Here is a 27398-nt window from a genome sequence, read left to right on the forward strand (position 1 = left end):
AAGTTACCATCCTCCATCTGTATGGGTGGTTCCTGCAGAAGAACCAGGATCCTGGGCTATAGTTTCTTGATTGTTCCTTTGTTTCTGCATTCTTTCACTTCCCTGATTTTTTATGAATAAGAAAACAGGGAACACAGAAAGGCTTTTGTGCCTAGGAGGGCCCCACAGGGTTCTGCTCAGTTTCACAAGCAAGGATTGTATGTTGACCTGAGCAGAAGAGTTAGATAAATGTAAGCTGGCTAAACTGAACTCTCTTGTGTTGTTTATCCCTCGAATACCTACGGATAGAAGAAGGAAGCTCACCACCTGTGAGCTTCCAGGTGGTCAGAGCTTTCATTTAAATTTTAAGAATCTGCAACAGAAAAAAAAAAAAAACAACAACAAACACCTAAGAATGACTTTCTTAGTAAAATCAGACAGAAACAAATGCTTCTTTATACAAGAGGCCTAGTGAGGCAAAGTGGTGTGTCCAAGGTTACATAACTGTTGTTGAACCCAAGTTCATGTGCCCAACTCACAGTGAAGCCAAGCAAATTGCAATGTCAGAATTTGGAGCAAGAAAGGTTTATTCCATGAGCCAAGCAAGAAGAATGGGCAGCTCATGCTCAAGAGATGCTAACTCCCTGATGGTCTTCAAGGAAGAGTTTTTAAAGGAAAATTTTGTGAATGTGGGCTGAGGGGTGTGTAACTTTCCTCTGATGGTTGGTGGTGAGATAACAGGATGGTATGTCAGAAATCTCAACCTTCTGGTTCAATCTGTTTCAATCTCAGCCTTCTGGTTCAAGCCAGTCTGGAGTCCACGTGTTTGTGCTCAGACTGAAGTCACCATTCTCCACCTGTTTGGGGGCCTTAGTTCCTATGCTGCTGCTAGGTTGCTTCAGTCGTGTCTGACTCTGTGCGACCCCATAGATGGCAACCCACCAGGCTCCCCCATCCGTGGGATTCTCCAGGCAAGAACAGTGGAGTGGGTTGCCATTTCCTTCTCCAATGCATGAAAGTGAAAAGTGAAAGTGAAGTCGCTCAGTCGTGTCTGACTCTTAGCAACCCCATGGACTGCAGCCCACCAGGCCCCTCCGTGCATGGGATTTTCCAGGCAAGAGTACTGGAGTGGGGTGCCTCTGCCTTAAGAACGCAAAGATATAGACCAGATTGTGATTGTTAGGTAGTAAGAATAGGAAAAAGGAGTCCAGAATGACAGTGACTAAAAGACAAGGAAGGGGAAAGCCTGCGAAAATAGAACAGAGGAAGGTCGGAGGACGGAGTGAGGACCTCAGGTGGAGCAAACAGCACTCTTGGCTAGCCCAGTTTACACAGGGCAAGTCCGGGGGAGGAGGAAAAACATAAAAAGAGGAGCCAAAAGGCCAGGGCTCGCTCTCTGTCTCTCTCCTCTTTGTGTCTTTTGGGTCGGCAAGCCTTCCTGCCTCGAGGATGTATTTTCCTTTATTTTCTAAATAAAACTGAGCTGTAACTTGGAGCTGTGACACTGGCCCGTCCGAGGGCTGTAATGCCTGTCCGTCGCTTAAAATTTTTGTTGTGACAAAACAGAACTGAGGAAATGACACACTCCCCTGACATGATGTATATCCCTCGAGGAGGAACTAGGTCTCTGCTTTATCGCTGTACAATTGTTTCATGACCACATTTCCTTTATTTCTGCATTCTTTCATTTCTAACTGGTAACGATTTGAATCTACCTTTTGTAACTCAGGGAAGGTCTGGGAGGATGAATCCTTTTTCCTACAAAAAAGAAATGGGGAAAACAGAAAGGCTTCTGTACCCAGGAGGGTCCCACAGGGTCTTGCTCTGCTTCAGTTCCCTCTTTTCTTTGAGGTGAACAGTTGTAGGACAAGAAAAGGAAGAGTTTTGGACAGAAAAGTTAGTCCTAAACTTGGCAGAGGAATTCAGTTTTAGGAGGCTCAACTTCATAACTTGAAAGAACAAATTTAGGACAGGAGCTCAGGCCTCGGGCCCCTCCCCACCCCTCCACAGCCTCACTACACGGCTAACGTGACCCCTGAATGGATCACACAGGGAGGTAGCTCCCCAGTCTTCATACAGGTTGCACCTTCTTTTTTTTTTTCTTTTAATATTTGTTCCGCTGTGTCTGGTCTCAGGTATGGCATGCATGGAGATCTTTGTTGCATCATTCAAGACCGTCCGTTTTGGTACACAGACTCTCTAGTAGTGGTGTGCTGGCTCCGTAGTTGTGGCACATGGGCATGTGGAATTCTAGTTCCCTGACCAGGGATTGAACCTGTGTCCCCTGCATTGCAAGGCAGATTCTTAACCACTGGACCACCAAGGAAATCCTGGTTGCACCTTCTTTTAATTCAGCCATCACTTATTTAGCATTTCCAGGTTCTCTGTTTTCCTCTCCCCTCCTTCCCAGCAACATTTATTGAGCTTGAAATCTGAGTCAGGCACTCACTACCCATGTTAAGGGCTGAGGAACAAAAAAATTTACTGTTCATTTAGAAAGGCAGAAATGCAGATGGAAGTTCTGACACCATGGGACATGTGTCTCAGCAAAGAAATATACTTTGGCCATGAGAACCTGGGGGTGATGCCTCATAGCAATAAAACCTTGTAACAAAAAGGAAAGTCTGAAAAGAGAGTCCTCATCTCCCTAGGCTATTCTCAGGGATCTGAAGGCATCTCAAATATGGCAATATCTTTGTCTGTCTTGGCAGCAGTTTCTGGCTCAAATAATATCCAGTCCCATGGTCCTCCTTGGACAGAATTTTTGAGCAGGAGTTATCTTACTGAGCGACTTCACTTTTCACTTTCATGCATTGGAGAAGGAAATGGCAACCCACTCCAGTGTTCTTGCCTGGAGAATCCCAGGGACAGGGGAGCCTGGTGGGCTGCCGTCTATGGGGTCGCACAGAGTCAGACATGACTGAAGTGACTTAGCAGTATCTGACACTGGACTGAGGACCACACTTTGTGAATAAACTCTTCATGCATTTCTCAGAGCTAAAGATCGGCCCAGCACCCAGGGCATCATCCACAAAAGTCAGAAAGGAGATGAGAGACTTGGGGCTCAGTGGAGGTCAGCTGGGGGAGTCCTTCCCTCTTCACCCACTTGTGCTCGTGACACTCCAGAGCCTGGCAGTGTACATTTCTTACCCCCTTACCTGCCACAGACGCGAGACACGTGAACACTGTCTATGCTCTATGTTTTTGGCCCCTTAGTGACTCTGAAAGTGAAAGTTGCTCAGTCCTGCTGGGCTCTTTGCGACCCCATGGACTAAAGAGTCTATGTAATTTTCCAAGCCAGAATATTGGAGGGGGTAGCTTTTCCCTTCTCTAGGGGGTCTTCCCAACCCAAGGATCAAACCCAGGTCTCCTGCCTTGCAGGTGGATTCTTTACCAGCTGAGCCACAAGGGAAGCCCAAGAATACTGGAGTGGGTAGCCTATCCCTTCTCCAGTGAATCTTCCTAACTCAGGAATTGAACCAGGGTCTCCTGTATTGCAAGCAGACTCTACCAACTGAGCTATCAAAAGTCCTTATTTAGTGACTCTAGGACAGATGCTGATGGAAGAGATGTTGTAAACTACATTTAGAGCTTCTCAGACTACGGCCAGTAAAATACAAACTGTCTAAAATAAAAGCATTTTAGAACAGTGATACGGACATAGATCATGCCTTACCACCACACAGATGGGAAGGCATCCTGACCACCTTTCCTCCTGTCTTACAGGTAAGACTGAAAGCAGAGATGCTTTTTACTTTGCTGGGATGTTTCGCATCACCAACATTGAGTTCCTTCCTGAATACCGACAGAAGGAGTCCAGGGAATTTCTGTCAGTGGCGCAGACTGTGCAGCAAGTGGTGAGGTGATGGCGGGAGCTGGGAGAGGCTGGGAAAGGTGAGGTCAGTAGGGGAGGGATGGGGGCTGAAGGAAGAACTCAGGAAAACATGGGATTTAGCTCATCATGGTTGTAAGATAAAATTGCTATTTTATAGAATTATTTCTTTTTTTTTCCACTGAAAGTAAAAAGAAATGACTTCCTGAGCTTCAGTTTTTCTTATCTAAAAAATAAATTGGATCAGATGAACTTTAAAATGCCTTCTAGTACAGAAATTACATGCATGCTGATTAATGCTGTGATCCATACACACTTATTTCAAAACTGATACACTATCATCTCTTCACTTAAAAAAACCCACTTTTCCTATTATAGAACTGATTCATATTTATTGTAAACATTTATAAAATTTAGAAAAAGTATTAAAAAAATAAAACTCCTTTAATGCAATCTTCAGAGATAGAGCCTCTTTTGATTTTGGACCACACAGACATAGGCGATAGCACAGACCTGGAGTATTGGTAGATATTCAGTTTTATAATCTGACTTTTTCTTCTTAATATTGCATGTTTCTATGCGAGTACATAGTCTTTGAAAAAAAACCCATAAATTTTGATAGCTTTGAAGTTGGCAAGTCCCTTTTATTAGATATTTTAGTTTTTTCCAATTTTTGCTGTTACAATGTTATAAAACCACCAGGTAAGCTGTGTGTCTCTGATTACTTCCTTAGCTGTGTTCCTAGAAGTATAACTGGTCAAACAGAAAAATATCTATCATGGCCTTTCCTAAACATCAATTATCTCTCCAATTAGCCCAAAGAAGGAGACATTCTTTTTAAATCTCCTTAACATTTTTTCCAGTCCCAGGCAGTACTCCTCCATCCCCACCCAAAATCATTCCTCTCTACTGCTGGAATGATCCTTACATTCCTCCTTTGGCATAAGGATAACATACTGATTCTGAAGAATGGCAGGCAAGCACTTTTCTAGATCTGTCCCCTGATCATCCCAGTCTCATTTTTCACCACTTTCTCCCACAGAAACTTTGTGAAATAAAGCAGTTTTTGCTTGGTATGAATAAGCATTGCACATTACGAATAATCATTGCACTTACCTGTCTGGAGGCTCTGATTTCTCGTGTTACTCACTTTGGACCTAAACCTTTCTGTCCAGCCTCTAGGGAATGAAATTCCACCCGTCATTCATGACCCATCCAAAAAACTTTCTCAAAGCAACCCTCCCTGGCCTCCTGCAGACTCAGTGCTCGCTTTGTGTAGGCCCTGTTTGTATAGTTAGTACTGTGCTCAACCCATTTAATTATAACTATTTATCATCCCACCCAAAGAAGTAGGCATTTTTATCACCTCTTTCCAGAATATAAAAGAGAGAAGGCGACGGGGGAAAGGAAGTTCAGTAGGCCAAGGTGACATGTTCTGTGTTGCACAGTGAATTTAAACTCCGTGGATCATATTTTTCCATGATGCTGTATTATTTCCAAGATTTCGGGAGTTTTGTGTTTTTCTCATGGGCCATTTGTTGTTCAGTCATGTCTGACTCTTTGCGACCCCATGGACATGCTGCACTCCTGGCTTCCCAATCCATCACCATCTCCCAGAGCTTGCTCAAACTCACGTCCATTGACTGGGTCATGCCATCCAACCTTTGTCCTCTGTTGTCCCCTTCTCCTCCTGCCTTCAACCTTTCCCAGCATCAGGCTTTTTTCTAATGAATTGGCTCTTCACATCAGGTAGCCAAAGTATTGGAGCTTCAGCTTCAGCATCAGTCCCACCAATGAATATTCAGGATTGATTTCCTTCAGTATTGACTGGTTTGATACCCTTGCAGTCCTAGGGACTCTCAAGAGTCTTCTCCAACACCACAGTTCAAAAGCATTAATTCTTCGGCACTCAGCCTTCTTTATGGTCAGACTCTCACATCCATGCATAACTTCTGGAAAAACCATAACATTGACTAGATGAACCTTTGTTGGCAAAGTAATGTCTCTGCTTTTTAATATGCTGTCTAGGTTGGTCATAGCTTTTCTTCCAAGAAACAAGTATCTTTTAATTTCATGGGTGCAGTCACCATCTGCAGTGATTTTGGAGCCCAGGAAAATAAAGTCCATTACTTTTTCCATTGTTTCCCCATTCATTTGCCATCAAGTAATGGGACCAGATGCCATGATCTTAGTTTTTTGAATGTTGAGTTTTAAGCCAGCTTTCCCACTTTCCTCTTTCACCTTCATCAAGAGGCTCTGGTAGGTTAGGTAGGTGATTTTGCTACTATGTAGCTACTATGTAAGAATGCTCAAATTACTGCACAATTGCACTCATCTCACACACTAGTAAAGTAATGCTCAAAATTCTCCAAGCCAGGCTTCAGCAATACGTGAACTGTGAACTTCCAGATGTTCAAGCTGGTTTTAGAAAAGGCAGAGGAATCAGAGATCAAATTGCCGACATCTGCTGGATCATCAAAAAAGCGAGAGAGTTCCAGAAAAACATCTATTTCTGCCTTATTGACTATGCCAAAGCCTTTGACTGTGTGGATCACAATACACTGTGGAAAATTCTGAAAGAGATGGGAATACCAGACCACCTGACCTGCCTCTTGAGAAACCTGTATGCAGGTCAGGAAGCAACAGTTAGAACTGGACATGGAACAACAGACTGGTTCCAAAGAGGAAAAGGAGTATGTCAAGGCTGTATATTGTCACCCTGCTTATTTAACTTATATGAAGAGTACATCATGAGAAATGCTGGGCTGGATGAAGCACAAGCTGGAATCAAGATTGCCGGGAGAAATATCAATAACCTCAGATATACAGATGACACCACCCTTATGGCAGAAAGTGAAGAGGAATGAAAAAGCCTCTTGATGAAAGTGAAAGGGAGAGTGAAAAAGTTGGCTTAAAGCTCAACATTCAGAAAACTAAGATCATGGCATCTGGTCCCATCACTTCATGGGAAATAGATGGGGAAACAGTGTCAGATTTTATTTTTGGGGGGCTCCAAAATCACTGCAGATGGTGATTGCAGCCATGAAATTAAAAGACACTTACTCCTTGGAAGAAAAGTTATGACCAACCTAGATAGTTTATTGAAAAGCAGAGACATTAGTTTGCCAACAAAGGTCCCTCTAGTCAAGGCTATGGTTTTTCCAGTGGTCATAATGGATGTGAGAGTTGGACTGTGAAGAAAGCTGAGTGCAGAAGAATTGATGCTTTTGAACTGTGGTGTTGGAGAAGACTCTTGAGAGTCCCTTAGACTGCAAGGAGATCCAACCAGTCCATCCTAAAGGAGATCAGTTCTGGATGTGCATTGGAAGGACTGATGCTGAAGCTGAAACTCCAATACTTTGGCCACCTCATGCGAAGAGATGACTCATTGGAAAAGATCCTGATGGTGGGAAGGATTGGGGGCAGGAGGAGAAGGGGATGACAGAGGATGAGATGGCTGGAAGGCATCACTGACTCGATGGACATGTGTTTGCCTGAAATCCAGAAGTTGGTGATGGACAGGGAGGCCTGTGGTGCTGTGATTCATGGGGTAGCAAAGACTCAGACACGACTGAGCGACTGAACTGAACTGAGTAAGTGGAACCCACTCCAGTGTTCTTGCCTGGAGAATCCCAGGGACGGAGGAACCTGGTGGACTACCTTTTATGGGGTCGCACAGTCGGACATGACTGAAGTGACTTAGCAGCAGCAGCAGCAGGAAGGGGAATACAGGGGAAGACTTGGTAGAAGAAACTGGTTTTAAAAATGCTAAGGAAGGGCACACTATGTCAGTTGATTGAAGTAGCTCTCTTTTTGAGATCCATTTATGGTGTTAAAAAAAAATTCCTGGAGACTGGAGAGTTCTGAAGGGAGATGTAAAATCCTGGTGGCTCAGAGGTTAAAGCGTCTGCCTCCAATGAGGGAGACCCGGGTTCGATCCCTGGGTCGGGAAGATCCCCTGGAGAAGGAAATGGTAACCCACTCCAGTATTCTTTCCTGGCGAATCCCATGAATGGAGAAGCCTGGTAGGCTACAGTCCACGGGGTCGCAAAGAGTTGGACACGACTGAGCGACTTCACTCTACTCTCTACTCTCTACCGTGGGTATTACTCGCCCTCTAGTGGCTAATTTAGGAATGTGTCCTTGAGAATATACATTTTCCATGGTATACTTTGATTGAAGAGATTGGGTCAAATGCTTTGAAAATGTGCTTAAAGGAATTTTACTTACTGTGGGGAAAATTTACTATTGGAGTAGCATAATTCTGAAGTTAAGCTTGATTAGGTTATCTGCTATGCTAAGTCACTTCAGTCGTGTCCAACTCTGTGTGACCCCACAGACGGCAACACACCAGGCTCCCTCATCCCTGGGATTCTCCAGGCAAGAGTACTGGAGTGGGTTGCCATTTTCTAGGGTATCTAAAGACAGCAATAAATGAGTAGAGGTAACTGAGTAATTTTCACCAACAGCAGAATGACAGTAACTCTGATACAGGAAGTAATACATTATTTTAATTCAAAGAATAATGCCTGAGTTTGGCATTAGAAGCCTTCAGCTTGAGCCTGGCTTTTCTCCTTGCTAACTGTCAAAGCTTGGACCTATAGAACGCTGGGTACTGTGCATGGAAGCCAAGTTTGAAAGACTTCAGATACCTTCTTCTTTTGCAGATAAACCTGGTTTATACAACATCTGCCTTCTCCGAATTCTACAAGCAGTCTGTAGTTGCCGATGTCAGGTATGGAAAGTCCCTTGCTTTGGGACTTCTACATTCACTGCTGTAAATTCCTCAGGACGGTGTGGAAGGGCTGTGATAACATCATTTGGAAGTAACTTCTTGGGGAGAGTTGTGGGCTAATACCCTTTTAGCACAACTGTGACCCAGATCTTTGTCATGCTGAGTTTTTCTCTTCCTTTACTGAAACTCACCAGGAACTCCCCTGGAGAAGGAAATGGCAACCCATTCCAGTATTTTTGCTGGGAAAATCCCATGGACAGAGGAGCCTGGCTAAAGCCCATGGAGTCACAAAGAGTCAACATGACTGAGAGACTGAACAGACACAAACACCCGGAATTAACCTGGACCTCTGTACTAATGCTGCTAGGCAAAATGGCCATAAACATGTCCACTACTATTTGGTGAAGGCAAAAATAAAACACTGATCGATGTATTTCAAAATATGTTCAGTAAAAAGCTAGTGGCTGGAAATCTTCTGAGAAAAAAAGCATCCCATGGTCAAATGATTTTTAGGAAAATTTGTGTGCTGTGTACTGTATCTTGCCTTCCCCCACCTCCGCTATATCTGCAGAGATTCACAATTCATTTTGGCAGATTAAAGGCACTGAGAAAGTCTTGTAGTAAAGCAATTTGTTTCCTTTCCTTCACGTTCCATTTCCCAAAATATATGTGGTAGAACGCTATCTTATGTTTTTTTTCATAAAAATGACAATATTTATGTCTTAGGAGATTCTGCTCCAAGAGCAAACTGAAGCAGGAGCAGCTACCTGAAAACCAAATTAGGCTTGAATTCTAGATTTGTTACTCAGCAGCTGTATGATTTCCAGTTGACCCTCACTTCTTCATGTGTAAAGTCGGAAGAGTAATAGGACCTTCCTCACAGGATTAATGGGATAAAGCAGATTTAGCACTGTGTCTAAAGATCCTGAGGTATCAAACATTCTAACTGTTGTTATTTGTAATGGTGGTGAACATTGATTGATACCCATAGAAACAGTGTATTCTCCATGCTGCTGTTGCTAAGTTGCTTCAGTCGTGTCTGACTCTGTGTGACCCCACAGACGGCAGCCCACCAGGCTCCTCCATCCCTTTGATTCTCCAGGAAAGAACACTGGAGTGGGTTGCCATTTCCTTCTCCAATGCATGAAAGTGAAAAGGGAAAGTGAAGTCACTCAGTCGTGTCTGACTCTTCACGACCCCATGGACTGCAGCCCACCAGCCTGCTCCATCCATGGGATTTTCCAGGCAGGACTACTGGAGTAGGGTGCCACTGCCTTCTCCGGTATTCTCCATGGAGATGCAAAATATACTAATGGTTCTAGATCTGAACCCAGTGCAAGAATACACATATCAAGATGCTTTTCTTTCTATATTCCCATAAAAGTGGTCAATGGCTTCCTAAAGAAGGAAGTTATGTTTATTGAAGGGTGTGCTCATTGGCTTCACCTTGAATTTATCAGTTGGGTCACTGGCTCCTTGTGAATGTCTACTTCCGAAGAGGTATATCCCTGAACTTCTTTCTCTTTTCACTGTAGCAGTAACAACAAAGGTGGCCTCCTTGTCCACTTCTGGCTTGTATTTGTCATGCCTCATGCCAAGTGCCACATCTTCTGTGAGGACTGTGTGGCTGCTATCTTGAAGGACTCCATCCAGACAAGCATCATAAACCGGACCTCTGTGGGGAGCCTGCAGGGTCTGGCTGTGGACATGGACTCCGTGGTACTAAATGGTGATTATTGGGTAATTCTTCTTCAAGCTCTCCTTCCAGCTGTACTCTTGATACGTTTTATCATAATCAATGTTGTCACAAAGTACAGTCTTCCCTCTGTGTCCATGGACTCTGCATTCATGGATTCAACCAACCATGGGTTCAAAATATTCAGGAAAAAAAAAAATCCAGAAAGCTCCAAAAAGCGAAACTTGAATTTGCTGCAGGCTGACAAATTTACACAGCATTTATGTTGAATTAGCTAGTATAAGTAATCTTGAGATGATCTGAAGTATACCAGAGGATGTGCATGGATTTTAATGCAAATACTATTCCACTTTATACAAAGGACTTGAGTGTCCTTGGATTTTGGTGTCTTTGGGGGTAGTCTTGGATCCAGTTCCTGGTGGATATTGAGGAATGACTGTATTCTTTTCCACAATCTCAGTGGAACAGGATTAGCTAAAGACTCTGGAGGTACATTAATAAAGAAAGTTGCTAAATGTTATATAAAATGATTAGACAACAGAATTAGGGTCAAATATAATGAAATATATTATGAAATATATAAAATGTAACAGGGCTTCCCTTGTAGCTCAGACGGTAAAGTGTCTGCCTACAATGTGGGAGACACGGGTTCGATCCTTGGGTCGGGAAGATCCCTTGGAGAAGGAAATGACAACCCACTCCAGTATTCTTGCCTGGAAAATCCCATGGACGGGGGAGTCCAGTAGGCTACAGTCCATGGGGTTGCAAAGAGTCAGACACGACTGAGCGATTTCACTTCACTTCATATTTATGAAATTACATTTATTAAAGTATACCCTTCCCTATGGGGCTTCCCTAGTGGCTCAGTGGTAAAGAACTTGCCTGACAATGCAGGAGTCGCGGATTCAATCCCTGGGTCTGGAAGATCCCCTGGAAAAGGAAGTGTTTAAAACTTGTTACCACAGATGATTTGAAGCACAAAAGTAAAGAGAATAGTTTAGTGAACTCTTACACCCTTTATTCATCTTCAACAACTATCAACTCCTTACTGTTCTATTTGATCTCTAAATACCTAAATGACTTCCTTGACCTTACAGGATTATTTTAAAGCAAACCTCAGATATACTGATTGCTTTTAAATGACTGAAAATATTTTTACTAAGCAAAATTCTGACAAACTGATTTCTGGGACTGACAGGTTTTTTTTTCTATGTACTTTTTCTTTGCAGCTGGTCTTCGGTCAGATTACTCTTCAACCATAGGATCTGGTAAATTCTATCTGTGGTTTCTTCCCTGCCCTTTTCCCCCCACCCATGTCCCTGCCTACAAACCTATATCCTTTCTGGCTGTAGCTTTCCTGTTCAATGGTATTTGTTAGTGTTCTTTCAGTGGCAAGTGACAAATGGATATTCAAACTAGATTAAGCATGAAAGAAACTTGATTGACTCATATAACTGGAATATACATAGAGTATCTTGGCTGCAGACATGGTTGGGTCCAGGTTCTAAGATAAAATATCATCAGGACTCTGCATTTTTGCTTTCTTCTGTTGAGGCTTCCTCAAGTGGTCCTTCCAGTGTGGTGGCATAAATGGCCACCAGCAGATCCAAGCTTATAATTTATCAGTTTAGCAACCCTGATGGAAAAAAAGAAAACCTCACCTATATTTCATGATAGTTCCTGCAGAAGTCCTGGCACTGAGTCCCATTGTCTCAAACTGGCTGATATGCCACCTCCCGAACCAGCTTCTCTGGCTCTGATTGGTCAGTCTGGATTGTGTACTCCCCTCTGGATCTAGGGGTGATTTTAACCCCAACGAAGCCATGTAGAGGATGGTTTCTCAAAGTAAAATCTAGGCACTGTTATCAGAAGATATGAGAGTGGATTCTAGGCTGGCAAAAGCAGCAGATATTCTCCATGTGAGCTCTTTTGTTGTTTATTTTTTATAAAGATTTCTAGAAAAATCATTCTTAAAACAAAACAAAGCCAAACCAAGTGCTGTCTCCGCAGACAAAGGCTGCTCCCAGGACTTCTACGCAGATCACCTGTCTCTCCGCTACCCTCTGGAGATTTCAACAACCTCAGGGAGGCTGAGGTGCCACTTCAAGCTGGTGGCCATAGTGGGCCATCTGATCCGACTCTCGATAGAGTCTGTCCAGATTGAAGCCGACGGCTGTGTCACCGACTCCCTGGCCATTTATGACTCTCTCTTGCCAATCCGGAGCACCATCTTGTACAGGTATGATGCAGGCACTCTAGTGGGCAAGTGAAAAGGGCTTTTATAACGTCTCTCTTTTGCAGTGTCTGGGTTGCCCTTGGATTTTTTTTTAACCATTTTTGTGTATGTTCACGAGGTCAGAGATTGACCCATGCCTTAGCTAGTGCCCCATGGATTAGCCAGAGCCTATCAGACACAATGTTTCTTTTCACTTGTAGCATACAACAGTCAAAATCAGTACAGTGGGAACTTCGGTCAATGGTTTTGATATATAACAGATTTGTGGGGGGGTGGGGAACCTTAATTTTACCTCATTACAATCACAGTGAAGGCCATTGTTTCAGTAGAATGTTTAAATATGCCCTCCTCCAGGGGATCTTCCTGACCCAGGGATTCAACCCACCACTCTATGTCTCCTGCATTGACAGGTGGGTTCTTTATCACTAGAGCCACCTGGGAAGCCCGTTTGAATAAATATTCTGTTATGATTACATAACTGTAGAAAAATAAAATTTTTCCTAATTATAAAGATAACACAATGTTCAATGTGAAAGTGAGGTCAATCAGAGAAAACAATGTCAATTATTTTGCATTTCCATTACTCAGAAAAAATAAATGTTATAGTTTTGCATATATTCTTTCATTCATACATGTACATTATTCTACACATATATACATATCTTAGTATTTTCTACTTACTAGTAGACATCTTTTTGTGACTGTTTAATAGTTTGATAACCTAGTAATGTCAGTAGGCTTTATTAAGAATTTGTTATTTTTACGCATTGTGCTAAAAGACATACAAGTTATCCTATCATTTTTAATAATTTTTATGCATGTATAGAATAATATTTTTGTAAGTGTTATTTCTTCATATTTTGGTGGTGAATGAACATGTTAAAAATTCAGTGTCTAAAAATTTGTAATGAAAAGTACTTGTGACTAATTCTTATCCCTCAATCATTGTTATGGTTTCTTTTCAGTATTCCCAGACACAGTTAGTTATTATCTCGTTTAATCCCCATCACAATGCTATGAGGAGTATACTATTATTATTACTACCATTTCAGAGTTGTGAAACTGTCATTTATGAAGAATTAGTTACTTCATTGCTCAGTTAAGTGATGGAGCTAAGTTTTGAACCCAGTTTTCCCTGGTGAAGAGCTATTGAATTTTGCCATTAAGTACCCTTCAGGTATACCTTGTTTGCTCTGAAGGAGGGTCCAGTGACAGCCATCCAGGAGCATTCTTCCATAGTCACTGGACAAAAATTTCTGTACCTATATCAGCTCCCCTCCCTCTGTAGTGTCCTGTGGCAACTAACTGATGAAGACCTGGCTGGCAAAGTCCAAAACATGAGAATCATGCAGATGGCCCAAGAAATGTGCAGAATTAGTGGGGATGAAGGTCCAACCCTCAACAACCTGTTATTTATGCACTTTTGTTTTGTTATCTGGTTTCAGAATTTGTGAACCTACAAGAACATTAAAATCATTTGTTTCCACAAATAATCTCATGTTAGTGACATTTAAGTCTCCTCAGGTATGGAGGCTATCAGGAATTCGGGCATATTTTGAAGTCATTCCAGAACAAAGTAAGTCTTTCCCAGTTGAAATAAGTTATGAGAAATACTTGTTTTGATAAGATACTCCAGTCATATCTCTCCTGAGGCTATGTTGTAATACTAGTTGCATTACATCAGGATCCTGAGTCAGGGTCTGATCAGAAGAGGGGCATCTTATTAGTTATTCTAACAGAGAGGATTTAATATACAGAACTGTTAGCTCAGTTGTAGAGGTGTGAAAATGGGTATCTCAAAAGGAAAAAAAAAATCCCATAAAAACATGAAAACAAAAAGACTGTAAGTTATTACATTTGTAACACATGTAGGAAGCAACTACCATTGGTAGATTTGGAGGAACAAATAAAAGCAATTGGAGTGATTACAGTTTAGGACTTGGAGGAGAGGGTCTGTGGAATGAAATTCAGGCCTCTGAGGAGGGGGTCCTGCCTAGCTGGTGTTCATGTCTATGATTTTGGAAGTTCATTAAGTTGGGACCCAGGCCTCTGAGGGGAGGGTGCGAGACAGCTGAGCTGGTCTTTCAGGGAGACACAATAAAGTGGAAGTGGGGAAACTGCTAGCAGTATTCAACTCTGCTACAAGAAGGAAGAGAACCTGCAGGGGTGAAGCGGCATTGCTGGGGTGACACTCCCAGAAATAAGAAACAGACACAAGTCCTGTTCTTCCTCTCCAGATTTCTAGCCTCTCTTTAGCACCCCTTACTGTACTTGCCTGCTAAATTGCTTCAGTCCGACTCTTTGCAACCCTGTGGGCTGTAGCCCTCTAGTCTCTTGTGTCCATGGGATTCTCCAGGCAAGAATACTGGAGTGTGTTGCCATGCCCTCTCTAGGGGATCTTCCCGACCCAGGGATCAAACTCTCATCTCTCATGTCTCCTGCACTGGCAAGTGGATTCTTTACCACTAGTGCCACCTGGGAAGCCCTCTGGCAGAGTCTATCAAGGGCTAAAAGAAAGAAGTTTGCAGAGTGCCAGACCAGCCTTGAAGAGCAGAGAGGGATGGGTTTGGAGCTGAGGGACAATAGTGTGGTAGAGCACATTCTTATAGCACATTCTTCTGTGAATTCTCATTTACAGTAATGCACACATGTACCAGGCTTCCCAGGTGGTGCTAGTGCTAAAGAACCAGCCTGCCAAGCAGGAGACATAAGAGATGTGGGTTTGATCCCTGGGCCAAGAATGTCCCCTGCAGGAGGATGTGACAACCCATTCCAGTGTTCTTGCCTGGAGAATCCCATGAACAGAGGAGCCTGGCAGGCTACAGTCCATAGGGTCACAAAGAGTCGGACACAACTGAAGCGACTCATGCGTGCACATGAGTGCCATCCTAGAAGATGCTTGTGATGCAAAACCCAGAGGTTTTCTAGTGAGCAAAAAGTGACCTTTCTCTTCATTCTTCTTTTTTTGACTTGGGTTGAAATAGTCAAACAGAACAGAATGAAAAGAGCCCTCAGTGAAACTCTCATGTTTTTGTAACATTTGTTGCCTTGGAAACTGCTCAAATCTTACAGATTTTGCTGACTTCTTTATGAACATCAACGGAAAGATCAGAATGGGAGATGAGGGTAAGGAGGGAAGAGAATTTGGCTTAAATAGATGGTGAGAGCTACAGGTTCATCGATATTTTAGGGCACTGGCTCATTTTGATAAATTTTTACAAAGCCGAATGTAAAATTAATTTACTGAACAAAATTGAACTTGATATTATTTCAGATATTGTTGCTTTGAAAGTTATCTGTAACTTCAATGGTTAAAAAAAGAATTATAACAGAAATATGGTACTGGAATTTGTCTGTTCACTCAAAATATACTTATTGAATGTCTGTTGTATGCCAGGAACTACTTAGGAGTTAGGAAAATAATAAGCGAAATAGATAAAAAAAATCAGTGCTCTTAGACAGCTTATATTCCAGCAGAAGGATGACCATATCAGTAAGAATAGATGTTTAGATTGTCTTAAAGAGTGTAACATGTTACGTAAACTGGGTATACCCTTGATAACAAATACACACTAATTTGAACAAAATTAACTCAGAGCTTTAGAAATATATATTTATAGTGCTATATGTCAAAATATATGCACAGGGTTAATATTTTAATTATAGCTCTAATTTTGATTATAATTATTATTTTAATTTAATATTTTAATTAAAATTAAACTGGAAGAAAAATATATTTAAACCATGTTTTTTAAAGAAAGAAATAGCATCCTGTAGATCTGTAACCAAAATAAATTATTTGAAAACAAGTGTAAACTTTGAACAATATAATAGCTATATATCCTAGGCTACTATATCTTTTTAAAAAAGTAGCTTACATTTCAAAGAGAAGTATTTATTGATCAAGAAAATGTGTATTTATAATTAAAGAAATGTATACTATCTATTTCTCATAATTTCACAACTGCAAATCACTGTGTGTTACTGGATATTTTTTTCAGAATGTGAAAACACAGTGTTGGTCAAAGAAATCACTGGTTTTGAAGGGAAAATTTCAAGTCCATATTACCCAAGCTACTATCCTCCGAAATGCAAGTGTACCTGGAAATTTCAGGTAGCCTAGTTTTACCACTATCTTAGAAAAAATATTGTTATCTTATTCTTAGTAACAATTTATCTCTGAATTTAATTATACTGATTGTTTAAATTATTGAAAAGAATGTTAGTTTTATAATATTTAAGCTTTATTAAAATATTTTACCTGTAACATTCAAGTTTGTTGTAATTTCAACTTGTTTCCCACAAATTAACTGCTGTTTGCAGCCTGGAGCTTACTTGTCCAGTTTCTTGTTTTGTTTGTATTAAAAAAATGCAGGCTTCCCTGGTGGCTCAGATGGTAAAGAATCTGCCTGCAATGTGGGAGACCCTGGATTGGGAAGATTCCCTGGAGAAGGGAATGGCTACCCACTCGAATATTCCAGGGGCTTCCCTGATGGCTCAGATTAAAAAATGCAAAGACATTATTATAGGATCAAACAACTTATTTTATTATGATCAAGCTCATTTATTATTAATTTTTAATTACTTCATTAGCAAGAATAATTTAAAAAATAAAGATTGAATTAAGCAAGAAATGGCAACCCACTCCAGTATTCTTGTCTGGGGAATCCAATGGACAGAGGAGCCTGGAAGGCTACAGTCCATGGGGTTGCAAAAAGTCAGACACGATTTAGTGATTAAAACAAACAAAAAACATATATATCATTGTATAAACAAATCAGTGCAAATTTATATGAAATACATACAACTTCTAGTGCTAGACAGGGAGTTCCTGGTTTTTGTTTGTTTCTCTGTTTGTTTTAAAAATCTCAGTTTGTTACCTATTTTTCCTTCTTCAACTTAATACTCATGTAGCGGGAGATAACTGGAGAAGGAAATGGCAGCCCACTCCAGTGTTCTTGCCTGGAGAATCCCAGGGTCGGAGGAGCCTGGTGGGCTGCTGTCTCTGGGGTCACACAGAGGCGGACACAACTGAAGCAAATTAGCAGCAGCAGCAGCAGAGGGAGACAGGGCAAGGTGTCACCTTTGCTCTTCCAGCGTATGCATATGAAGGAATTTTTGTGAATTTTTGTGAGACCGTCCAGTGTCTATGAGATGTAGATATTGGATGTAAGCAGCAGGCACTGTCTAGCTTGCATTCAATCAGCATGTTGTTATTAAATGCCTGCTATGTGTCAGGCAGTATTCTAGACACTAGGATCCATGAAGTCTGACAAACACACACACACACACACACAAGCTCTGCTCTCAGGGAATTCACTATAAAGTAGAGGGAGTCGGGTGACAAACAAATAAACAAGTAAAATGTTTAAAGATCCATAGAGTCAAAGCTATGGCTTTTCCAGTAGTCATGTGCAAATGTAAGTTGGACATAAAGAAGGCTGGCACTTAAGAATTGATGCTTTGGAATTGTGGTGCTGGAGAAGACTCTTGAGAGTCGCTTGGACTGCGAGGAGATGAAACCAGTCAATCCTAAAGGAAATTAACCCTAAATATTCATTTTAAGGACTGATGCTGAAGCTCCAATTCTTTGGCCACCTGATGTGAAGGGTCATTTGAAAAGACCCTGATGCTGGGAAAGGAGAAGAGGGTGGCAGAGGATAAGATGGTTGGATGGCATTACCAACTCAACGGACATGAGCCTGAGCAAACATGTTTGCTAGGAGATGGTGAAGGACAGGGAGGCCTGGTGTGCGCAGTCCATGGACTTACAAAGAATCGGACACGACCAAGCACCTGAACAACAGCAACAAAAATGTTTATAGCGCATTCCATGATGGTAGAATGCTGTGGAGAATGAAGCTGGGGAGGGGCTTTGTAGCGGAGTCGGGGTGGGGGTGTGAAAGGTAGGAAGTCAGGGATTTGTTGTCTCAAATAGGATGATCAGGGAAAGCCTCACTGACAAGGGGACATTTGCACAGAACCCTGAGACACAAGGGAACTAACCTGGTGTGCGCCAAGGGCAACAGGCACAGTTTGCAGGCAAAGGGAAAAGCTGAGGCAAAGTCTCCCAGGCAGGAGCTTGCTTACTGCTCATGTAGGATTTGTACAAGGTCATAACCGTTAAATACTGAAATAATTTCATTAGACCCAAATCTGTACTTGGTGTCAATGTCCTGCCAGCATGCATCCTTAAATTATTTTTTAATCATTATCATAAACATTTAAAATATATTTAAGACATAAAGGTGCTGAACTCTGGCTCACTGCCAGATTCTCGGTGCCTCAGGGAAGCAGAAGCACAGAGCTTCAGGTGGCTAGCTAATATGAAGGTGGGGGAGGCGGGAAGAGGGAAAGAGAAGATGAGAAGGGCTGGGGAAAGAGGAGGGAAAGACATCAAATCTGTCTCTTCAATCTCTTTAATGAACAGTTATCTTCTATATAATATCTAGAATAAGAAAGGGGTTTCCCAGGTGGTGCTAGTGATAAAGAATCTGCCTGTCAATGTAGGAGATGCAGGAGACACAAGAGACGCAAGTTCCATCCCTGGGTCGAGAATATTCCCTGGAGTAGGAAAAGGCAACCTACTCCAGTATTCTTGCCTGGGAAATCCCAGGACCGAGGAGCTAGGAGGGCTATAGTCCTTGGAACTGCAAAGGGTCAGACGTGACTGTGTGACTAAACACACAGAACAAGAAAGACTCCATTTCTAAAACCTCCAGGTGATTTTGAAATTCTTTTTGAGGTAACACAGCTATTGATCCCATATATAACTTAAAAGTTCCTAAACATTGCTGTGATTAAGTTTTAGTTTAAGGTACAAATAAAAATCACTCTATCTATCAGATCTAGTCCCTTAAATCTATTTCTCACTTCCACTGTATAATCATAAGGGATTTGATTTAGGTCATACCTGAATGGTCTAGCGGTTTTCCCTACTTTCTTCAATTTGAGTCTGAATTTGGTAATAAGGAGTTCATGATCTGAGCCACAGTCAGCTCCTGGTCTTGTTTTTGTTGACTGTATAGAGCTTCTCCATCTTTGGCTGCAAAGAATATAATCAATCTGATTTAGATGTTGACCATCTGGTGATGTCCATGTGTAGAGTCTTTTGTGTTGTTGGAAGAGGGTATTTGCTATGACCAGTGCATTTTCTTGGTAAAACTGTATTAGTCTTTGCCCTGCTTCATTCTGCATTCCAAGGCCAAATTTGCCTGTTACTCCAGGTGTTTCTTGACTTCCTACTTTTGCATTCCAGTCCCCTATGATGAAAAGGACATCTTTTTTGGGTGTTAGTTCTAAAAGGTCTTGTAGGTCTTCATAAAACCATTCAACTTCAGTTTCTTCAGCGTTACTGGTTGGGGCATAGACTTGGATAACTGTGATATTGAATGGTTTGCTTTGGAAACGAGCAGAGATCATTCTGTCGTTTTTTAGATTGCATCCAAGCACTGCATTTTGGACTCTTTTGTTGACTCTGATGGCTACTCCATTTCTTCTGAGAGATTCCTGCCCGCAGTAGTAGATATAATGGTCATCTGAGTTATATTCACCCATTCCAGTCCATTTTAGTTAGCTGATTCCTAGAATGTTGACATTCACTCTTGCGATCTCTTGTTTGACCACTTCCAATTTGCCTTGATTCATGGACCTGACAGTCCAGGTTCCTATGCAATATTGCTCTTTACAGCATCGGATCTTGCTTCTATCACCAGTCACATCCACAGCTGGGAATTGTTTTTGCTTTGGCTCCATCCCTTCATTCTTTCTGGAGTTAGTTCTCCACTGATCTCCAGTAGCGTGTTGGGTACCTACTGACCTGGGGAGTTCTTCTTTCAGTATCCTATCCTTTTGCCTTTTCATACTGTTCATGGGGTTCTCAAGGCAAGAATACTGAAGTGGTTTGCCATTCCCTTCTCCAGTGGACCACATGCTGTCAGACCTCTCCACCATGACCCGCCCGTCTTGTGTTGCCCCGCTGGCATGGCTTAGTTTCATTGAGTTAGACAAGGCTGTGGTCCTAGTGTGATTAGATTGACTAGTTTTCTGTGTAAGGTTTCAGGGATCAAGACCATCCCCATGGAAAAGAAACACAAAAGCAAAATGGCTGTCTGGGGAGGCCTTACAAATAGCTGTGAAAAGAAGAGAGGTGAAAACCAAAGGAGAAAAGGAAAGGCAAAAGCATCTGAATGCAGAGTTCCAAAGAATAGCAAAAAAAGATAAGAACGCTTTCTTCAGCGATCAATGCAAAGAAATGGAGGAAAAGAACAGAATGGGAAAGACTAGAGATCTCTTCAAGAAAATCAGAGATACCAAGAGAACATTTCATGCGAAGATGGGCTCAATAAAGGACAGAAATGGTATGGACCTAACCGAAGCAGAAGATATTAAGAAGAGGTGGCAAGAATACATGGAAGAACTGTACAAAAAAGATCTTCACAACCCAGATAATCATGATGGTGTGATCATTCATCTAGAGCCAGACATTCTGGAATGTGAAGTCAAGTGGGCCTTAGAAAGCATCACTACGAACAAAGCTCGTGGAGGTGAAATTCCATTTCAAATCCTGAAAGATGATGCTGTGAAAGTGCTGCACTCAATATGCCAGCAAATTTGGAAAACTCAGCAGTGGCCACAGGACTGGAAAATGTCAATTTTCATTCCAATCCCAAAGAAAGGCAATGCAAAAGAATGCTCAAACTACCGCATAATTGCACTCATCTCACATGCTAGTAAAGTCATGCTCAAAATTCTCCAAGCCAAGCTTCAGCAATATGTGAACTGTGAACTTCCAGATGTTCAAGCTGGTTTTAGAAAAGACAGAGGAACCAGAGATCAAATTGCCAACATCCGCTGGATCATCGAAAAAAGGAAGAGAGTTCCAGAAAAACATCTATTTCTGCTTTATTGACTATGCCTAAGCCTTTGACTGTGTGGATCACAATAAACTGTGGAAAATTCTGAAAGAGATGGGAATACCAGACCACCTGACCTATCTCTTGAGAAATCTGTATGCAGGTCAGGAAGCAACAGTTAGAACTGGACATGGAACAACAGGCTGGTTTCAAATAGGAAAAGGAGTACATCAAGGCTGTATATTGTCCACCTGCTTATTTAACTTATATGCAGAGTACATCATGAGAAATGCTGGACTGGAAGAAACACAAGCTGGAATCAAGATTGCGGGGAGAAATATCAATAACCACAGATATGCAGATGACACCACCCTTATGGCAGAAAGTGAAGAGGAACTAAAAAGCCTCTTGATGAAAGTGAAAGAGGAGAGTGAAAAAGTTGGCTTAAATCTCAACATTCAGAAAACTAAGATCATGGCATCTGGTCCCATCACTTCATGGGAAATAGATGGGGAAACAGTGGAAACAGTGTCAGACTTTATTTTTTTTGGGCTCAAAAATCACTGCAGATGGTGATTGCAGCCATGAAATTAAAAGACGCTTACTCCTTGGAAGAAAAGTTGTGACCAACCTAGATAGCATATTCAAAAGCAGAGACATTACTTTGCCGACTAAGGTCCGTCTAGTCAAGGCTATGGTTTTTCCTGTGGTCATGTATGGATGTGAGAGTTGGACTGCGAAGAAGGCTGAGCACTGATGAATTGATACTTTTGAAATGTGGTGTTGGAGAAGACTCTTGAGAGTCCCTTGGACTGCAAGGAGATCCAACCAGTCCATTCTGAAGGAGATCAGCCCTGGGATTTCTTTGGAAGGAATGATGCTAAAGCTGAAACTCCAGTACTTTGGCCACCTCATGCGAAGAATTGACTCACTGGGAAAGACTTTGATGCTGGGAGGGATTGGGGGCAGGAGGAGAAGGGGACGACAGAGGATGAGATGGCTGGATGGCCTCACTGACTCGATGGACGTGAGTCTGAGTGAACTCCGGGAGTTGGTGATTGACAGGGAGGCCTGGCATGCTGCAATTCGTGGGGTTGCAAAGAGTAGGACGTGACTGAGCAACTGAACTGAACTGAACAAATAAAAATATCATATCACTTTCTGTTTCACTGAATCAAGGGTTAGAAATGCTGAATAAAAGGAAATCTTTATAAGGAAAAGAGCCTGGGGGTGGGAAATGGGAAATGAGAGACAGGAAATACTGGGGACAGACTTTTGGGATGACACCATTTCCTAGAGATCAAGGTCAGTCCTTCTCAATGTGAAGGTTAAATAAAGCTGTTCCTTCCTTAGAAAGCTTTGAGCAGCCACTGATAGCTGCGTGAGAGCATGCTTCTGAATGGAAATCATGTAAAAAATAATTTGTCATCTGCAAAATAACTTTGCCTTTATTAAAAATGATTGAGAACCAGATGACGTAAGCAGCAAAAATACTGACTCAAGTCATGATAAACCTTTTTTACGCAAGAGTTGATTATGTCATCCTTCTTAGTGCTTGGTCCAATTTCCAAATCTACCAAAGAACAATCAATTCCCTTTGCCAACTCACTTTCAGCTGTTTTTAAGGTCTTATTTATCTGAGAAAGTTTAACTCTTGCTCCGACTTAGAGCCCACCTGATTCTTCTCCCAAGCTCTCCTGTTCATTCAATGAACAATTGTAGACTGTCGGCTACATGTCAGGCACTGTACCTGTAGGGGGTTGCCTAGTAGCAAGGTGACCAAAGTCCTTGGCAGAGCTTGTAGACTACAGAGAAGGGAGATATTAAATCAGAAAAACGAAAAAAGGACTTTGAGGTTATAATATGTGGTCTACTTTTGTTTAGTGTGCTCAGTGGCATTGACTCTTTGTGACCCCATGAACTGTAGCCCACTAGTCTCTCTGACCATGGGATTTTCCAGGCAAGAGTACTGGAGTGGGTTGCCACGCCCTTCTCCAGGGGATCTTCCCAACCCAGGGATATAACCAAGTTTCTTACCGCTCACTAGTGCCACCTGGAAAGCCCCACTTTTGTCTAATACTTTAGTGCTTTCAGCACACATACATTTTTCTCCTCAAAATATAGCTCTGATGTAGGATAGATACTCTAGTTATGGTTTATAGATAAGAAAACAGAAATGGGGGCAAATCATTTGCCAGAAGCCACTCCAATAGTGAGCAATCCACGTGGAATTAGAAGGAATCATGCTTCCTCCATAAATAAATTCAGCAGTCCCTCCTTTTCTGGGCTCCTAAAGATGTTCAGACCCTAAAGAAGGCAGAAAGCCAAAGAACTGATGCCCTCAAACTGTGCTTCTGGAGAAGACTCCTAAAAGTCCCTTGGACAGCAAGGAGATCAAACTATTCAATCTTAAGGGAGAGCAACCCTGAATATTCACTGGAAGGACTGATGCTAAAGCTGAAGCTCCAGTATATTTTGGTCATCTGATGCAAATAGACAACTCATTGGAAAAGTCCCTGATGCTGGGATAGATCAAGGGCAGAAGGAGAAGAGGGTATCAGGCAATGAGACGGCTAGATGGCATCACTGATACAATGAACATGAACTTGGGCAAACTCTGGGTGATGGTGACGGACAGGCAGCCCTAGCGTGCTGCAGTCCATGGGGCTGCAAAGAGTAGGACACAACTGGGCGACTGAAAAACAACAACAGAGATGTTCAGCTCCCCTATGTGTCATAACGATCACTTCACTGAACATTCACCTCCCTCTCTTCCGTTTCTCTTCTCCAAATGATCAGTTTTGCTTTAGAGTCTCAGAAGCAAAGAAAGAAGCTGTCTTCTGAGTTGTTTTATCACAGATATTATCAGCCAAACACCCTGTACAATTAGGTATGTTCTGCCGGACACAAGCAGGGATCACCGTGGGCCATGGGCATTCACCTCCTCATGTCAGATGGGATTCCCAGAAGGAAATCTCTCTTCCATGCTTCTGTGGCAAGCATCTTTGCTGCAGAATTCTCCAGTGTTCATCTGAAGCTCATCTGAGCTGTGTGGACACAAACATTGGCGAGCTAGGGGTGATTGAAGATAAGGCATGTCCTGCATTCTGTCATCATCATTGACTAGAGAAATATTTAAATACAGCAGGTCCAGATCAGGAAAATTCCTCCCCTTACTTGGTTAAAGTTCACAAAGAAAAGGCAGGGGCTGGCCAATGGGAATAGAGAGTATAGAACATAGAAGGAGATAGTGTACTTAGTAGATTGCTCATGTTTCTTGTTCATTTGTCAAAATAACTGCAATGCTTTGTGAAACTGCACTTTGCCCCTCCCTTTATCACAGTAATATCAACAGGTCCTCCTGGTTAATCTGAGTATGAAAGTAGAAAGTGTGCCATTCTGTGTCAGTGGAATTAGTGTGCAAGGGGACATATTTCATTTCACTGTAGACAGGCTTTGTTCTGGGGAGAGGGATAGTGGTGCCTAAAAAGCCATTTTGTTTTGGTGCCCTGGGACTCAGTGAAAATGCCTAAGCGAGTTTGTTAGTGGAGGATTACACTGGAATATGTTCTATGCTGTACAATTGATTCCTTGAAGAGTTTACTATCTCTTTGTTTGCATCTTTTTTTTTTTTAGTATAAAGAAATAGATGACGAGTGGAAAAAATGTGATATGTGTTCTCATGAGTCTTATGGTGAATAAAAAACAATCCTGTTGAGTTCCTAACATGGATCGCTACTTGGGACTAAGAAAAAGGAGGCCTTCAGAGACATGCAGGACTGGTGTGGACACGCAGGAGTAGTTCATTTCTTAACCTTGGGAAGGCTACTTGTTTTTGGTTAGCCTAGAGTTCTTCTTCTGTAGGATGGGCATCATACTACCTGCCTAACGGTGATGTGACATTTAAATCAGAGTCACAAAGTACCCAACCCATTCCCTCTCAAAGGTAGGCTAGAGGGGAAAATCTACACATTAGAAAGAAGCACATCACACAGCAAAGAAACTGTAACGTGAAATATGATGACATAACTGAAAAACCAAATGTCTGTCAGAGAAATAACAGCCAATGGACAAAATTCACATGTTAAAAGAACAAGCCAGTAAGATCGAATCGCAAACTATTACCTAAAACTTACCTATATGCTGTTTTTAAAACACAAAATGAATTTAAAAAGTGATTTAATAAATCTGAAAATAAAAATAGGCATTTATACCAGACCACATAATCAATAAGAAAGCAGAGATCTCAACCTTAATGCCAGACAATGCTTAAATCAGGGCATGCAGTGAGAAAAGGAAGGCAATCTACAGTGATAAAGAAGACAATCCACCCAGGGATCTAAGTACTACAAGTATTTATACACCAAAGGACATAGTATTATTGCTTGTAAAACTTATAGGAAGTACACAGAGAAGTGGAGAGTGCTTCAATAAGTGGTTTTTCTTTTTCTTGGCTCATGATAGAGTCAGTGAGGGTGGAGGTCAACAAATAAGGCTAGGAAGAGTATTAAATCATACAAATAATAAGTTTGGTAATATATGTATAAACAGAAATTACCTTCCTTTGCAAAATGACCTTGGCGACTTCATACATTTGATCACAACAAAATTCTTGGTAAATTAAAAACTTAAAAGCTACACTGCAATAAATAATCTCTTATCTAACTTGGATAGAATTAAAACTTGAAAATAAGGAAACCAAAATTCTACTCTCTAAAATGTGAGAACTCTCTCTTAATCCCTGGATCAAACATAAAACAAGTATTGTGGCATATCAAATGTGCTGTATGTGTGTAGCATACAATGCCACAACAAGGCCAGTTGCATTTTGTATGTGTGTGTGTGTGTGTTCACTTGTGCATGTACCAAATAGGAAACTACTTCTCTTGTTTGATCTTTTCTGATAATAGCGGTGACTCATTTGCTGCCTTCCAGAATACCAAGGTTTAATATAAAGAGGATATTGATTCATTCTTCCTTTTTCTAAAGAATCAGAATAGTGTCTTAAATAAACTATGACATTATTGTATCCAGGGAGGAAAGTGTGTACACTTGCTAACAAGTGGGTGTTTTCAAAGTTGAGCTCGTTTACTAGGAGGAAGCAGAAATGTAGAGATGAACTAATGTGTCTATCCCAGGCCACCTGGTTCATCACACTGGTGTCTCACAGCTGCTCCCTAAGCACCAAGTTGTTCGCTTCCTCTCTCTCATGTTTTCCTTGGGTCAGCGTGTTCAGGGCAACTGGTCTACCTCACCAAGTGCCACAGGGCACAAAGAATAAACTGCCTTTAAAACAGCAAGCCCAGGGAGTGAGTTCCGAGTAACAAAATCTTCGTCTGAAACACATTCTTCAATTGAATCATTTTTCTGACACTGACTTACCTTTGTTTTTCATAGTCTCCCCTGTCAACTCTTGGCATAGCACTGAAATTCCATAACTATTCAATAACCAAGAAGAGTATGAAAGGCTGTGACCATGGATGGTGGGAAATCAATGAGCACATGTAAGTGTTTACCATATGTGAAGAATTTAATGAAAAGCCTTGCCCAGAAGTTCAAAGCCTTGGATTTCTTCTCTCCAAAGAGTTTTCACTTTGCTATTTACAGACAGGGGAACTGAAAATACAGGAGTTAAGTAATTTTCTCTAGGTTGCTCAGCTCATAAAGTATTAAGCCAGGATTCATAAATCCCTGTTTCCATCACTGCTCTGTGCTGTTGAGCTATGGATATACACACTCTGTACTTCACAAAAATAATTGGTAGATAAGGCATTGCAGTCCTGAAGGAAAATAGTAAAGAGAAGCCTTGGTGATTATAAAAGCTAGAAACCATTAGCCAATTCTGTGCAATAGAAGAAAGAAACTGAGAGAAATCTAGGTGTCTGGGCTTCCTGAATTGACCTAGTAGGTCCTCACTCTTTCCCTTAATTCATTCTTTAGTTGCTCTTACTGTTTATTTGCTTCTAAAGTTAAAATAGGTCTCATATTTTAAAAAATTACAGGATGCCCTGTTTTTGCCAGTTAGCTTCTCTGTTTAGTTTAAGGATACTTGTGAAGTTAGCCTG

At 41.6% G+C, this 27398-nt stretch overlaps 1 protein-coding gene across 2 annotated transcripts in view; it reads left to right on the forward strand.

Moving 5' to 3' along the window:
* Positions 1-27398, forward strand: part of TMPRSS7 (transmembrane serine protease 7) — a 50955-nt gene that overhangs the window by 5604 nt on the left and 17953 nt on the right. Inside the window, exons 3-10 of one of the 2 annotated variants that reach the window (XM_068977384.1) lie at positions 3706-3836; positions 8479-8546; positions 10082-10275; positions 11472-11510; positions 12253-12481; positions 13924-14054; positions 16480-16592; positions 26731-26837. In XM_068977384.1, the coding sequence (XP_068833485.1) occupies positions 3706-3836; positions 8479-8546; positions 10082-10275; positions 11472-11510; positions 12253-12481; positions 13924-14054; positions 16480-16592; positions 26731-26837 (1012 nt within the window). Of the gene's footprint in view, positions 1-3705; positions 3837-8478; positions 8547-10081; positions 10276-11471; positions 11511-12252; positions 12482-13923; positions 14055-16479; positions 16593-26730; positions 26838-27398 lie in introns of those variants that run through there. The other variant, XM_068977387.1, reaches the window with a different exon arrangement.

This window comes from Capricornis sumatraensis, chromosome 1 (assembly GCF_032405125.1).
Source record: "Capricornis sumatraensis isolate serow.1 chromosome 1, serow.2, whole genome shotgun sequence".
In the NCBI taxonomy this organism is placed as follows: domain Eukaryota; kingdom Metazoa; phylum Chordata; class Mammalia; order Artiodactyla; family Bovidae; genus Capricornis; species Capricornis sumatraensis.